Raw genomic sequence first — 17,372 nt, forward strand, 5'->3', positions numbered from 1 at the left:
GACCATGAACATTATTTTTTTTTTTTTTCACTTTTATGTGGGGGGTGCTAAGTTTTCGTACAATGTAAATAATTCAAGTTCTCATTAACACATATATTGAGATTATATGTTGACCTCTAGATGTCATTTGTTTTTTTTTTTTTTGTCGATGTGTTGCTGTCACATAGACGTATGCCCTATATATTAATTTATTAATATGGCTATTAAATTATAAGGAGCGTTTTTCCCACTTTCAAGTGATTTCTTCACATCCTCATTCGAACGGCATTTTTTACCTTATAATTTACGGTAATTACGGTAACACCTGCAAAAATTTGCATCATAAATGCTATGTAATTTAATAATTACCGTTATAAAATCGTACAGATTGATATAATTATATGTAATCACTGTTTACGCTTTGAAGCTAGAAAATGCGGTTCATAATAGTTTATTGGAAACTAAAAGCTTTGCAATGGACATGCTTTACTTATAACGATTAAATGGATACATTTCAGTGTCATAAATGACATTCTTTGAAGAACATAATATTGTCATAAATATTATTACTTGTATATATTTAGTCTATCATGTAAAACCAATAATACAGGTGTTCCAAGGTTAACAGAAAAATATCATTTTTATTTCTTGCGAATTGCAGAATTTATTATGCGATGGCTTACGATATGGGAAGTGTTTATTGCTATGGATATTTTTGTTAATATAAATGAAACCTTTTTTTCAAAGCATGTTGGAAACTAAGAAGTTAAATTACCCAAAATATTATGTTGTTCGGTTCTTACACTTAAATTTCAGCAATCTTTCCATCGCTAACGTTGTATTTCAAAGGTAACAAGTAGGTAAAATGCAGTTTACGCACATTATCATTTAAATCGGAAATAAAAGACCGATTTAAGATGAAATTCATGATAATTAAAAGTGATGTTTACTTCTGATAATCTAATAATGTAGAAATAAATAGACATAGTTCTTACAAACGCAATGCCCACACAACCAGCACTCAATGTTTATTTCTCACTTGTGCAGATAAAACACTCCTTTTTACAAATGTTAAAAAAAGTATTTACAAAAAAGATCTGAAATATCTTTAGAAAACAGTCAGTTATTGATAGCACAAGTAAAACCTCGCATACAGAGTTGTCAATGTAGTATACGTACGTTGTTTACTGGAATCTTGTCGTTTGCAAAACAACAACAACTTTGATTCGAAGCAGTCCCTACTGTCGGATTCACAATACAATATTTTTTTTGATCCGCACATTTTGTATTGAATTTTACAAAAACATTGGTTGATGCCAACATACTCTTTAAATTAGCATTCCAAAGGAAACTCACTATATCATTCTTCCTGATTTAAATTTTCATTAATAAAAAGAAAAACTTCGCTAAAACGAGGTTCATTCAATTCATAGTCTGAGACCAAACACATCGAATTCCATTGAAAGTAGCGTTATAAAATGTTAGACGTTGAGCAGATTCGGACAAAAAGATACCGAATTTCTTAAGAGTTTCCTGAAAAACTGTCTTTGGAAGTCCTGCAAATCATGTGTAATGCTCTTAACTTACAAAATATCCTTTTTATACTTCAATGCTGCAGAACATCCCAGACAGGTTTTTATTCATCTCTTTTAAATTTATTTACTAGATTTATAGACTCGTGTCGATTTAGAGCTTGACTTATTATATGAGACCTGTTAATGGTTGAAGATTATAAGTTGACCTCAAGATGTACTTTAGTTTTTTGTTTCGTTGGGTTGTTGTCAGATTGACGTGTACCCTACATCACAATGTATTCCTATAGGATTTGATTACTGAAAATTATTTTGTATGCACAAGATTTTTCAACAACAAACTGTAAGAAAATTATGATATAAAGTGGATAGCAATTACTAACAGGGAACCATTAACACTCGTTATGTGATGTTTTAATGATACACTTACCCGCCTTCCTGCTTCGTTGTTATGGAGGTTCATTAACATTCTCGACAACTCAGGAGAAAGTCTTGGGTGATTTTTATCTTTTTCTCTAAGATCAACAAAATAACTTCCAAATTTATACCCGTATTGTATATTATCACCACACCCACCCCAGATCCAGTCCCTTACTAGTTCTTTAGGGCGTAATGCTTTACTACAGTGACACGAACTTAGTTCACCATTACGGCACGACCGTGCTATAGCACTAACAACTCCTGCTGCTAATATTGAATGCATAAAAGCTGCCTCGCGGCTCGCTGAAAAAAAAAGAAATTAACATTACAACAGCTACTATGCAACCTTGCACTTCATAAAGTTAAACGATTACCGGTATGTAGAAAGTAAACTGTAGTGTATTTGAAAAAAAATGTTAATAAGTCATTATATATATTTATAATTCTGTTAAATCTGTTGACCTCCAAGCATGTATAATTAATATAAAGAAGGGTTGATAAATGGCAACTTAACCCCCCTTTTTATACACATGTGCATGCTCTCGTCTGCAATATGAATAGATATAAAACATCCATTTATTCTGAACAAAGTACACAGCCAACTAGATTGAACGTCATGCCTTTGGTATCCGAAAGCATGGAGGTTAATATTCTGTATATAAAAGTATAACATCAGAGACAGATATGGTGTAACCCACCGTGAGGTGCAAATTTTCAACTGATTTCTTCTTTTTTTTCTTGTGATTAAGTTATTCAGGCTTAACAAAAACAACAGGAGAAGATTACAAGCATAAATAGCTTATTTTGTCTTTTAATTACAGGGTAAATATTTAGAGCATAGTTAATTGTGCATTTACATTCTGTATTCACGTCAATCAATCCTGGCACGTGCCAATTGTGTTACGGCGTCTGCAATGTCATTAATCAACAAATCATCAGGTCGTTGCCGAAACATGATGTAGATCAGCGTCTTAATCTATTCAGAAACAACATATTTAAATCAGTTTATTTTTAATATTAAAAAAAATACAACTTTTGCAACCGTCCTTTAAACCGGAAGTTGTTTACGGAAGGACTGCAATGCTGTTGCATTTATGTATTTGCTCTCCGTCATGATGCAGTCTGTGTTTTAGACATGGACAAGTCTTTTTGTACGATGAAAGCCTCATTTTGAATTTAAGTGTCCTTAGAAATATAAAAATAAGAAGATCTGGTATGATAACCAATGAGACAACTCTCCACAAGAGACCAAATGACACAGAAATTAATAACTATAGAAAGTTTGTGTTTTGTTAATTCTCAACATTACATGTTTTATTTCAATATCTCTCTGCTCTGTCACTTCTGATTTGAATTTGTCAAAATAAACTGCTTTCGTTACGCCTTCAATGTTTCTTCGTCTAAGCCTTTAATATCAAAGCATTGAGTTTTTTTTTTTCTTTTTATTTATTTCTTGATTTTTATCTGCAGATAAATATAAAATTACTGGGGTGCAAAGAAATGACTGCCGTCGAGGTCGAATGTGGCCAATTAGTGTATTGTGTTGTAATATTTCAAAGACAAAAGTGGTTTAGGAAAAGTAATAGTTTCGTTAGCCGTACAGTCTGTATATTCTGTTCTTCAAGCAGAATTTCATAGTTGATTTTTTTGCAATCCATAGCAAAACAAGTTTCAATGCACTGTTGCTTTTCTTAACATTGAATACATTTGATACCGGTAGGACATCTGTTAAACTCGTTACAAGATTTTTTTCAAGTTTTTAAGGCCTACTTCATCGTATGCTTGCGACTAAATTAGAAAATAAGCCTTGAAAAGTTTTTTTAGTAGTGAGTTTCAAGAAGAATGAATACAATTATTACAGATTATGTTTTTTGTTGTGTATTCTGCAATATCACTTTTAATTATAAAAGCTTGAGAAAAGACGAGAATTCCAGTTCAAGGCGGCTAAGAATTGAGTTATTCAAACATTATACATTTACGTAGAGAGCTGTAGACATGACTGCTTTTTAAAAACTTTTATTGTAGCATTTGATTGTTAGTTATCAGTATTGTTTGTACTTTGATCGTCAGTTATCAGTATTTAGATAATACGTCGAGGACTTTTGTCCTTCTTTTCGTCTCTTTTCTTTTGTCTTGATGTTGTCTATCCTACGACTTGAGATTTGGCATCTCCTTATTTTTTCAATCATTGCATGGTATACTCTATTTTTTGTTGTTTTTTTGTTCTATCTGTATTGAGTCGGCCATTTTAATTTGTTATGTTTCCGGGTTTTTTTTCAACCCTCTGTGCATGCAAGTTTGTTTTGTTCCTAGTACCATTTATCCTTCCTGCATTTTTATTAAGGGGTGGGGGGTGTTGCTTGTGATATGTGTCAACAATTCGTTTTTGTTTACATTGACGTGTTCCTGTTTGTTAACAATAGACTATTTTCATATTTCCGACTTTTGACTCCGGATTGTTATATTTTTTCGACAGGTTAATTTCTCTGTTGTAGGACATTCTGGTACATGAACTCAGTCAAATAAGAGCAGCTAAAAGAAGTAAACTCAAGCTTTCAATCGATTCATTTTGGGGAAAAAATTATCTGTTTTCCGATGATTTGTCGTGCATAGAAAACACAAAACAGCTAACTTTTTCCGATTGATTAAAACTAAATTGGCCGATTTTAAGCTTGATTTTACTACGTTTACTTGCTCTAACTTGTTCGGTAATATAAAATTTCGTTGATATGAAAATAGTCTATTACCCCGTTCATGTCAGTTACATATGTTGATTACTACGGTATCCAGGGCTGTACAAATGTAGAGAAAATATACAATTCAGTGTATACAATATGAACGTACCTATTTGTATAACAGGACCAAAGACGGTTCTGTCGTCTTCTATGGTTGTACAGTTCCATCGACGATTTTTAAATTGTGTTTGGCATTCTGTTATACCTAATCGTGCCCCTCTACCAACACTGGGCATATGATCATGGTGGTTTTGACAAGCACGGATTTGTCCGGGTGATAACTCTCTAAGTTCTGTACAAAATGGTTGTACTCCAACCATTAACATTCGTGGATTTGTGCCAAGACTCCTGCAGTAGAAAACATTCATAGATATAGAAAAATGCATACAATGTAAGTTCAATATATTTGAAAAAAAACAGTTTCATAAAAGATTGGGGAGCTTGTTTACTATACTCTTACTTAGCCTTTGAAAGTATACCACTTCACGGTCGTTGCAACCATATTGCATAGGGGACAGATTTTTTTGATGGAGGTGGAAATAGTAAGAAAGTACTGGAAAAACTATGTATGTTTCCATGCAACTGTTCTGTTTCAATGATGTTTTCCTGTGTTTTTCAAAGCATTTTCATCGCCATTATGAAAATATGACCCCCTTTTCAATATGGCTACAATAACCGTGAAAGGGCCTATTGCTGAAATTTGAGTTTATGTATAATACCTTATCATAAGGAGTACGCTTTTATTTAAAACGTTTTTTCGAAAATATTTACATAAATCGGCACATTTACCGTTCAAAGGTACTATCAGACTAAACTCCAAAGAGATACGAAGACAGATCATCAATTTCATGTCATACGACACATCAATTCTACATCTTTTAAAGAAAATAAAGCAAACGGTGTGGTACATTTATCATTTGTGAATATTTGTTGGTATTTCTATTTGTGGAAAGATACTTTTTGTTTGTCGACGATTTAACCTTTTTATTTTCCCGCCCTAAAGATAATCACTACATCCTTATCCAAACTTCAGAAAATCAAATGCATGAAAAGATTTAAAGTTGTACAGAAACTAAGATATGCGATGTACATTTCACTTGAAGGCTTTCTGATCTTTCCGCTAATGTTACTTCAATCCCGATTTCATGATAGATTGAAACTTAAGTTTTGTTTTAAGTTAAGTGATACTTATGAAACTTAACTAAATTCATAGCGTTATCTTCAATTTATTGTCTTGTTGTCTTTACATGTTTTTTGAAAGCTTATATGATCTTGTTTAATATAACAACCCATGAAGACTGTACTGAATTAACTTCTTTAAACTGATTTCGAGCATAGAGGTTTTATTGTCTGATTTATTAACAGTTCCGTTGTGTTTTGAATTTAGACATCAACCTGTATCAACTTTGAAAACATGCCTACACTGTTGTAATTTCCAATTCACATTTTACGTAAGTTAATATCATTATGCAATCCTGTCCAAGATAAATGCATGTTTTACTGTGTATTTGCATTCAGGTGTCACAGGTCAAATTTATTCGTTCATTGTGTGTTAATTTACGTTTTTTGATTAAGTTAAGCCTTCCAATTGATATTTTATAGTGTGTTTTTCTATGTTGTGATGTTATACTATTGTTTCAGAAAAGGAAGAAGGTTTGGTACCATTAAAACGTTTAATCCCGCTGCAAATGTTTGCACTTGTCCTAAGTCAGGAATCTGATTACAGTAGTTGTCGTCTGTTTATGTAGTTCATACGTGTTTCTCGTTTCTCGTTTTTATATAGATTAGAACGTTGGTTTTTCCGTTTGAATGGTTTTACACTAGTACTTTTTTGGGGCCCTTTATAGCTAGCTGTTCAGTGTGAGCCAATGCTCCGTGTTGAAGGCCGTACCTTGACCTATAATGGTTTACTTTTATAAATTGTAACTTGGATGGAGAGTTGTCTCATTGGCACTCATACCACATCTTCCTATATCTAATTATAAGATGAATAAAAGGGGACACAAAATAAGAAGATACCAAGGGGCAATGATTAACCGTCTCGATAAACATAAACCTTTCAATTGTTCGAGGAATTGTTTTTAAGTAGAAATAAATTAAGAAGGAACTACTTTATCTTCATCCTTTGCTGATCTTGCAGCATCCTGTCTATCTTCCTTCCTATTTTGAACGTTAATGTTTAAATAAGTTTTGCTATCTCTTCAAAATTTAACTTTCAGTTACCAAAAATGAGTATGCAATTGAAATATATGTACAAATATGTTTGGGGACAAATCTTGAGACTAAACAAATATTAAGTAATTCAATACATTTTTCCCTCTATTTTATATGCATTGATTTCTTATTGTATAATACATGTCATTATTCAAATTAATACTAACAGCAATGACCAGTCTTTACGGTAAGACCAACAGGAGTTATGACTTGGTAAACAGAAAGGGAGCGTAGTTCCAAGTAATTCAATAAGGGAAATTGTTACAGAGAGGAAGACTCAAAAATGCAAGCCCAACATGAGTAAAATTATAAAAACACATTACAAGAACTTAATTTATATAGAATATTCACTAATAATTAATCACAAGAATATTTTATTATCTGGAAGATGTTAAATGTTCAGAATTATTTTGACCAGAAATGTTCATTAGACGTAAAAATGAAAATTATTTTGACAAATAAAAACTTTTCTTTGGATCTTAAAATATGAAAATAAAAGTGACCTATATATGTATATGCATACATGCACGTCATTAGAACTCTAGTGGACAGCTGTCTCATTGGCAATCATACCACATCTTATTTTTATACTGGTAAAACAACTAACAAGTAACGGAAAGGAATAGACAAATGTTTCGCTAAAGCTCACCTGATCTTTGACTTCTAACTCACAATTATTAGTTATACAAAAGTATATTATATTACAATTTGGTATTTTTAAGCATATAATTTATGATAAAAAACAAGAGACAGAGGCTATTTCTGAGGTAAACAACCTGTAGGACTATGTCTTAATCATTTGGAAGGATTACATCTGTTGAATCTTTTTTACAAATATTCTTATAACAAGCAACTTTTATATCTGAATTTTTGTCCTGTTGGGGATTTAGAGTTGATGGCAGAGATCTGTGATGGTCTTGTTAAATGTTTATTCGCAATTGTTTAACTCGGGACGATTTTGAGCTTGACATAATGTATAAACACCTGTTTATTGTTGCAGTCTATGCTGATCTCTTGGTTTCGATTTTTTTTATTATTTTTTTTAGAAGGGGGTGTTAAGTTGTTGTGTAGTTTATGCAACTTCCTTTTATTTATTTTAAATCTGAAAACTTAAGGTCGTTTCAGAAATTAAATTTATCATTTCTTATTGTTTGAGGAAGCAAGTTTGAACTGAGGAAATTTAAACCTTGTGACTTGTTACCAATATTCTTACCCTTCCCATGCATGTTACTCATTTGACGGGCTATGTAATAATTCTTGTCACTTTTTTGTGCCTGCAATAGTGTTGCACAGTAACAGAAAGGATAAGTAGCTTATAATTATTTTATCGATTGTTGAAGTAAGAGTTTATTGCCAATGCTACGATAGTGTTATTACTCAAATAGATATAAGAAGATGTGGTATGAGTGCCAATGAGACAACTCTCCATCCAAGTCACAATTTGTAAAAGTAAACCATTATAGGTCAAAGTAAGGCCTTCAACATGGAAATGGACAATTCTTTTAAAGTGGAGGTCAAAACATTTGTCAAAAAAAAAGAAAAATATAACGACGGATTTCATTGAGTCCCCCCCCCCTTATTTTTGCATGAATCCTTGCCAGTTTTGTGTATCTCATCTACTAATAAGTTGCATTTTTTTTTTGGAAACATACATTTCAGTGTGGTATAAGGGTTGTCAACAAACCACATTTGGCCATTTTGCACTAGAAATACCATACTTATTCCATACATCTATTAATAAGGTAAATGAATGTATATTGATTGATTACTCTTCACTAACTTTTAACAAAATAAGAAATATGTCTTTTTGATGTCAATTAATCTAGATTCGACATTATCGTACTACATCTAATATTTTGCTGACATTGCCAATTGTTGACCTAATTGTATACCTTAAAATACAACGATCGAATTAAAATACCAAAATGATGTTATTGGGAACCCATGGTTATGTTTTTAGTTCAGTTTAATTGTTTCGTCTTTTGCTCTTATTTTTTTTTATTTCAGTGTTGTCGTTCAATCTTTACTGAAAGTTTATTGCATTCTGGTGTTAATATGGTATCGCTGAGTTCTTTAAGTGTATTTGCACTTTAAAATTAGCTTACTCATGCATAAGAAATGACTTAGACTTAATAGTATAATGACTGCAGTGGAAACCCGAAGACTGAACGAGAGAAAAAGCTAGTCATGCAAGCACAGAAAAATCAGGAAAAATCGTTGTGGTCTTATTTCCCATGAGAATGTATCTCTTTGATTATATATTCGTCCTGTCTGTTTTAATTCGGATAAACAGATATCCAATAACACAAAGAAGAAACGTTAATTTACACGAGAATTCATTACTGAAATAACCCCTTATACGATGTACTCTAATATTAGGAATGTTATACAAATATAAAACCTGTCATATTTATTCATGAATAAATTATATTAAACGTAGAATACGTTATTCAAAACAAGGAAAATTAATGGTTATATGCCCAATTTCTCTCCGTCTCATGCCCATGCCAATCGTTGGGGAAACACTTTGAACATATTGAAGGGTATGATTTATATATTAATTCTCTCATCACTAAGTTACTAAATGTATGTCGGCAATGAAACCACTTTTGTAATCGAGCAGATATATAAATACAGCTCTTTGAGAATAGTATGTGATTGATGGGAACATTGGTGTTGTTTGCAGATTTTATATATTACGCTGTAGATCTTATTATTTAAAGAAAATGTGAAGTGTTAGAAAATTTAAATGTGTACAGTGTAAACATATCCCTCGCTAATATTACCCTATATTGTCCTTTTGTGGACTTTTGTTACTTTGAAGAAGTTTGGTAAATTTGATCTTAAATAAAATCAAATTTGCAACTTCATGGTAAATTATTGATTCTATTTGATTAAGAAATCAAAAATGTCAATGACCGGAAAAAAAATTAGAAAGAAAAATTATGTTTCTGGAATTCTAATTTTGTTTCTGCATATATTGTGTGGTATATCTAACGGTTGTCGCTGGTAATTGAATAAGCATATTATCAAGAAGCTTGCTTCTTTTCGTTTTGGGGAAAATAGACAAGAAGAGGGCGTTAAGCAAACAACAGTTAATCAATCAAATTCTGGAACAAGTAAACATAAGAAGATGTGGTATGATTGCCAATGAAACAACTCTCTACCAGAGACCAAATGACGTAGAAGTTAGCCACTATATGTGTATGCTTCAAGGTGGTGTTTATAAATTTATGTCAGCAATATGAATGACGAAATAATATTTATTTGTAAAATATATCTATGTGGTCATCAAACATTGATTTCTTATTTTTATTACTTTAATTAACTATCACAAATACATTTTCTGAAAATGTAACGTGTGTGTTAGGACTACAATTAATGTTAAAGAATGAAGATTCTTTACCAAAATAAACGGGATTAACTTTGATATTATTTAAACTAAATGATTATTGCATTGAAGGGTATATAAAGGACATGTCAAAAATCAAATACAAATATTTTCCTAACTGCATGTCTATCCAATAAAAATTCTACATGACATGTCATATTTAAAGTGCTAAGAAAACATAATTGTTTTCAACTTTGGTATGTTAAATTAATCTGTTTTCTTTCTTCAGGTGTGCTAAATCCTTTATGCAATGACCCAGATTTTCAACATAAAATGCAAGAAAAGTCACCCTTTGTTAAGATTAAAATTCAATCCCTTAATAATGGCCGTATTACTTGTTTATTGTATGCAATTTTCTGAAGGTGTATTGGATTTAAATTTCTGTTGACAGGTTATAATATTTCATATATTTGTCATATTTTTAAGTGAAGATCCAAAATTAAAACAAAATTGATTTATAAGATAAACATCTACATAAAAAAAATAACTATTTAGAATCTTGTTGTTTGTTTGAAATTAAAATTCACTGGTGCAAAATGAATCTACAGTTATTAAATTTTCGAATTGGCGAAAAAGGACTTTTATAACATTTGATGTGCAAGAGTTATATAATTCCTCCATTTTTAAATGAGATAAATTGATAAAGGAAGCATCTGATTTAATTCTTATAAATAACTTTTTTATATTTTAATTAGAGTGAAATGAGCCATGTAACCTCTTATCTTTCTGGCGAAAAAACACAAAGTTAAATGAAAATGTAGAATGTGAATTTTACCGAACGCTCACTTGTATAACTAGGGAGAAGTCACTGTGATTTAGTTTGAAGTGATTTTTTTCAATAAATTCAAAAAAAGAGTAAGTAGTTAAAAAACTGTATATACGAAAAATACGTACCACCATACGTTTGCATTTACAACAACAAATATTGCTTGTACTATTCCTAACAGATATAACACAGTCCCATTCCATTGTGTTTCTGTCATCTTGGCATATTACTTCCGGTTCCTAGGTAGCACTAAAAAAAATCACAACTGTTTAAGTCATATTTCATTGATATATTCACATTTATAAAAATTAAATCACTTTTTATTGAGTTTCCACTTCATAGGAATATGTTCATCCATATCGTATATTACGCCACGTGGAGAATAATTTATCGTTAAAATAAAGATGTTTTTTGTTCCAAGAAGTGTATATTTCTAAATCCATTCATTATTTGGCTGTTAAGTAAAAGTTCGAATGTAATGATTGACGGAAGCAATCATCACATGAGGAAAAAACAAAAAGCACTAAAACAGACATACAAAACCAATCATGTAATCTGATTGGTTGATTGTATTTTGATTCACAAACGATGCGAACAATTTGTGACCAGTATTGCTCACTAGACTAAACGCCAATGTTGATTGTATTAAAGAAGGTAAAAAATCTAATGCGATGATAAATAGTAAAAATCTTGTGAAGTAGGTCCAAACAAAATTATTGTTTATCCATGTTATCTGTTAAATCCCACACGAGCCATAACTACTTTCAACGATTTTAAGTTTTATTTGTTTTGGGTGACAGCTTTCAACCAGTGACGTTACCCGGGATAGACAGAGATGTAAATATAACGTCTATACCGCCAAGCTGGTCGTTAGCTTCACTTGTAATCCTTCTTTTCATATCAACATCGGCATACCTGTATTACGGTAGTGATCTGAATGTAAGAGATGAAAGAACTGATTTCACACTAATGCACATCGCTGACTCTATATTAAACATACCAAAGGTTTCAGATATTCGTGTTCTCATAAATCTTATAGTGTTCATCTTTTGGACATAAAATTGAAACTTAATAGAAATTTATAACATTGTCCAATCCTAACTATTTTACATAAGTTATTCAAAAAGTAAAAATGGGGATTTGTGATAGCGCATTAAAACTCCAGTTTATGGGGAACATGTTTGGAACGGAAAGATCATAAGTATCTGCGAATTAAAAAATAAAATCATGGTCAGTATACGTAAAATAAAAAGGATTTTTTAATTTCACTATTTGTTAGTTTAGTGACTTATACCAAATAAGACACGTGCGCATTTGTACATAGCTTGCAATGCCCGAAGATGGGCCAAAACTGAAATTTTGAAAAATTTTTGGCATTTTTTATGAATAAGTCAAAAATGTCGAATAGGAATATTCTTTACAAAAATGAAAATACTATATATATACCAGAAATACACCTATTGTCTTTCAGACACACAATGAATTATTTTGGAATTGGATGTCCATCGACATAAGATTTCACAAAATCATGTAAAATTTTTCAAAAGTGTTTCAAATCTTTCTCCATATGCCGCTAGCTAACATGATAATTTTCTGATAAATGTAAAATTATTAAGAAATTTTTGGAACATCTTCTACATAAGACTCCTTAAAATACTTCTTACTTCAACTTTCACTAGGTTTCATCAAGGTTCGATTCTGAACCCGTGAGTGAAACAATGTCAGGGTTAACCTGCCATTCCTCATTAAAGAGGAATATTTCACGCATTGTTTTTGCATAGATACATGTACAAGAAATTAATTTTTAAAAGGCTTGACCCCTGTTTCAGATATACAGCAGTTGAGGAACTGGATTGACCTGATCATTCAGTGACAAAATTGATACTAATTACCGCTTTGAGAGAGTTCTTACTGCCCTAGGCAAATATATGTTTGCGGTTTCAAAAACAATTAGAAGATGCGGGGCAGTTTTTGTTCCGTGAAGCCTGCATGTCATAGAAAACCGGTCTATGACTATTGGTGTCTTGTGTTTTGTACGCTAGTTTGTAATAATTAAGAGGTATTCGATTAGCAGATGCGGGACATTTTTTCTCCCGTCAAGCCTGCGTGGCACAGAAAACCGGTCTATGACTATTGGTTTCTTGTGTTTTGTACGCTAGGTTGTAATCTTAATACAGTTCCTTTGATTCTCATATATGTTTAACTTTCATGAAAGTTCCTCACTGCTTAACTTTTTACTGGTTAAGTTTCATTTTCTTTGAGATTTTTATTTTTGATTCAATCCTTATAATTGCCTGCTAATATTTTTTTGTTTCTCTTAACCCATATACGAAATACAAGTGTGCTTTAGAGGTTACTCTTGTTATAATAATTGCTAGGTATTGCTTGGATGGCAAACTCATTCATGTGACTTATAGAAAAGAACACAGTCAGAATGATTCTGATATACTATGTCAAAATGTATAAATAAATAAAAACCAAATACTTCAATATAAATCGTATACGTTTGATGTTAGATATGACCTTTAATCTTTCTAATTAAAATTTTTAACAACATTTCTGTCGTGCTTTTCCGAACAGATCAATTTTTAAGTGGGGTGTTTATTGACTTTTACGAATGAAATGTAAAAATTATCACTTTTATTTTATTCAATCAGAAATAATTCAAACGTAAAAAAGTGTCATGAAATAAACTAATTTGGAATCTCAACTTATTGATTACTTTGTAGAACATATCACTCACCTTAAAACATAGATTTTCCTATCTCTGATCTATCAAGTTCACTATTGATCCCTAAACTTTTGTAGTTAAATCCTTTGTTTATAATATGTCCTTATGAACTTAGATTTAATATACACAAAATACCGTTGAAGAATGATAATGCACAGTACATGCAGTCTAAATATTTCTGTAATGTTTGTATACCAAGGCTAGAATATCTTACACGAACTTGTTTCACTAATTATACCAATTTATCAGCAATTAAAATAAAAATTGGCACGAAATTTGATATTCAATTTTTTAACTATTCCTTTAATGTAACAATAGTGCACATAAAATTTTCTTGCCGTAGAAAATTATTAACTTGACTAAAAGCCATGAATAACACAAATAATGAAATGAACACTTATATACTGTACAGCCGACTGCGTGTGGGAAACCTAAACATGTGCTTGCTTTACCTGTCCCTACTATCACCCCGTTTCCGGTCTGGAAGATTCAGTCATAATTTACTTAAAGACATAATAAAGCGTTCTATCAGATGATTGTTTCAGCACCGTAAATTATTATCTAAGTATACCGATCTCTGACACATGTAAAGCGATTAAAAGCTTATCTAATTCGTTTAAAAAGGTATCATCACTGTTTCGAGATAAATCACTGTCGAACACGTTACTGTAGCATAATCCAAGTCAATATATAATGCCGTAGTGACTCTTGGACAAATCGGTCTAAACTTGACACATTCATGAATAAATTTTCAAACCGCAGTGCCAAATATTTATATAATTTTTACTTAATACACCTATTGTTATATTAATAATCTGTTGTATATAACACGTTGCTGAACAAGTGGATTGTTTAAGTGATCAATTTCACCTGCTTTATCCTTCAATCAGTTGTAGAGCATGATTAAGAGCCCTTATCAACGGCTTTTGAGGATAATCCTTCTTCAATGGGAAGAGAAGTAATCACGAGAAGAAAGCCGATAAACCCACTCAATAATTATAGTTAGGAAATTTAACGTTCGTTGATTGGCACGATTGAAAAAAATTATGTTAAACGGCAGGGGATGTCAAAAATTTAAACGTCTTTACGCACTAGTTCTGTCCATCCAATCTTTTTAACGCTTCTTTTAATATGGCGTTATGATCAAATAATGCTCTCCGTTGGGAGGCGTTTCTGAAAATATAATAAAACCAAGAATGTTGTCCGTATCCTTTAATTCTAGTAGACCTGTTATAGAAGTAGTGTGCATTAGTGTCGAGTTCAGGACGAATCTTAAAGGAAAATCTCTAACCCGTCATTACTGTAGGATAACTAAAAGTGAATATTGTTTATGCTGGTGTTAAAACGCCATGTCAAGATTTTTTTTTGCTAAGGGGTTCAGTTTGTTCATCAAAACTTATAATCAAATCTGCGGGATGAATATAATTAGGTAAATAATAGGTGCGTTCGGTGCGTTTTTTTAGATTTTAAAAGTTTGCGTTCGGCTAATGATTCACAAAGAATTTCAGTGATCATGTGAAATTATTTGGTATCGTAATTTGATCTATAAAAAGATACTTTTATTCATAATAACACTAATTCTCACAAGGAAAACAATTACTTTATCAAGCACTGTCTAAATATGATAGTATGTACTATGTCAACAACGCTTAAACCCCGGACTAATACACGAACATAAAACTTGTATATCCAAATTCACTATTGATCCTAAACTCTTTGTAGTTAAATCCTTTGTTTATTATATGGAGGTCATGAACTTTGCTTTAATATACACAAAATACAGCTTAATAAGGGAGATGTGGGGTAAACGTCATCAAGGCTTTAACCAACCACACAACAAATAATAAAAAAGACATCTAGAGTGTAGTAATTATTTTACCATAATTCCTCATGAGGTTGCAAATCCCAGCGGCAAACATGACCTTGGACTTTAATTTAGTCTGTGTAATGCTTAAACGCGTTTTATGTATATGGCTCCATAAACTGGTACACTAAGCTTTGTAGCCAGTGCATGTTTCGATATTGACTTGCTTTAAATGTCACATTTTCATAAAAAAAAAAATAACACTTCATATACTAGTAAATTTTATAAATATATTATATCGAAATTCGTATCGTACGTTTGTATTTGAAAGAAATAAGAACATGGAAAAGCATAGGTCGAATGCGCCTCTTCAAATTTAATTTTGGGTTCTCATACTCAAATTATTGCTTTGAAATATTTTAAATTAATTCCAATATCAATTTATATTTTCTTTCATTCCACAGATGTTAAATAAAGGTGTCAAATTTACATTGCGAAACAGACTTTGTAATAAGAAATTTATTTCAGTATTGTTACTCGACTCGAAACTAATGCGCTCATTCAGCTTGTTACAAAATGATAATCCTGACTGCTTGCGCTTCAGTTCATATCAAAACCGTCCCTCCTCGTTCACTTTTATTCATTGTGGAGATTTAAATGTAAAGGAAGAACAAGATAATTAAAATATCACATGTTGGTGGGTATAAAACGTAAATTCTATTCAAATCGGAATTTAAAATTCCCATTCAGTAAGTTGCTTGAGAATATAAGCCATCTATTGAGAATTAAATACACATTTATAACGGACACCTACAGCGAAAAGATTCCCAAACATTAATCGTCAATATACTTGTATGAACTATCACTTTCCCCTTCTGTCGTCACAAAACCAGATGGTGAACTACTATAAGCCTAAAAAAATGAAGACTCGTGTATTTATAATTTCGCTATTGAGAAAACTAAAAGTATAAAAGGCAACGGTATTTTTTAAATGTTTTTTCCTAATCCATATTTAGATGTGGTGCAGATATAGGTTTATTTAAAGTCCACTTTACTGCATCGTTGGTTGTATTATTGAAAAAAAATCATATTTGTATAAAAAAATATGATAGTTCTTACTAACCTACAAATTACCATACTTTTGTAATCAGTGTAAAAAATGAAGTAGTTTATGTGTTATCCTCCATACTATCGGAGATATACTGAAGTTGTTTTTGTGTCATCCTCCCGGCTATCGTTGATAAAATGAAGTAAATACTAAATATTACACATATGTACATTTGTACTTTCACGGTACTAAAATCTGTCGATACCTATAGTTTGGCATTGCACAAGGTCATGTTTTCTCTGACTGTTAATGACGTCTTTACACTAAATCCACTGGATTTTGGACGTGTACTGATTGATATTTAGTCTTGGATACATGATTTATTTTATTGGTTGTTATTGGCTTTGAACTAGCTGTCAGTAACTGCGAGTACGCTCAGCTCTGTACTTAGTGTCTTTTTGTTGTGTGGATGTATAAGTACCCGTCCACGTTCACTCTTTGTTTTTGTTAGATGTATTTCTATTTGTATCCATCTGATAAGTTAAGCCTTTTTCAACTGATTTTTATAGTTTGTTCTTATGTTGTACTGTGACACCACTGTCCCAGGTTAGGGGGAGGGTTGAGCGCTCACAAACATGTTTAACCCCGCCACATTCTTTATGTGCCTGTCCCAAGTCAGGAGCCTGTAGTTCAGTGGTTGTCGTTGGTTCATGTCCGTTATATTTAATTTTCGTAAATTGTTTTGTTATTAA

General features: G+C 31.6%; 1 protein-coding gene across 3 annotated transcripts in view; it reads right to left on the reverse strand.

Moving 5' to 3' along the window:
* Nucleotides 1-17,372, reverse strand: part of LOC127723908 (protein Wnt-5a-like) — a 67,747-nt gene that overhangs the window by 20,641 nt on the left and 29,734 nt on the right. For 2 of the 3 annotated variants that reach the window (XM_052230635.1, XM_052230641.1), the window contains exons 2-4: nt 11,166-11,286; nt 4,776-5,014; nt 1,942-2,234 (exon numbers count right to left, since the gene is read on the reverse strand). In XM_052230635.1, coding sequence (XP_052086595.1) covers nt 1,942-2,234; nt 4,776-5,014; nt 11,166-11,254 — 621 coding nt within the window. In that variant the 5' untranslated portion in view covers nt 11,255-11,286. Of the gene's footprint in view, nt 1-1,941; nt 2,235-4,775; nt 5,015-11,165; nt 11,287-13,780; nt 14,470-17,372 lie in introns of those variants that run through there. The other variant, XM_052230628.1, reaches the window with a different exon arrangement.

Source organism: Mytilus californianus, unplaced genomic scaffold, assembly GCF_021869535.1.
Source record: "Mytilus californianus isolate M0D057914Y unplaced genomic scaffold, xbMytCali1.0.p SCAF_1, whole genome shotgun sequence".
Lineage (NCBI taxonomy): Eukaryota > Metazoa > Mollusca > Bivalvia > Mytilida > Mytilidae > Mytilus > Mytilus californianus.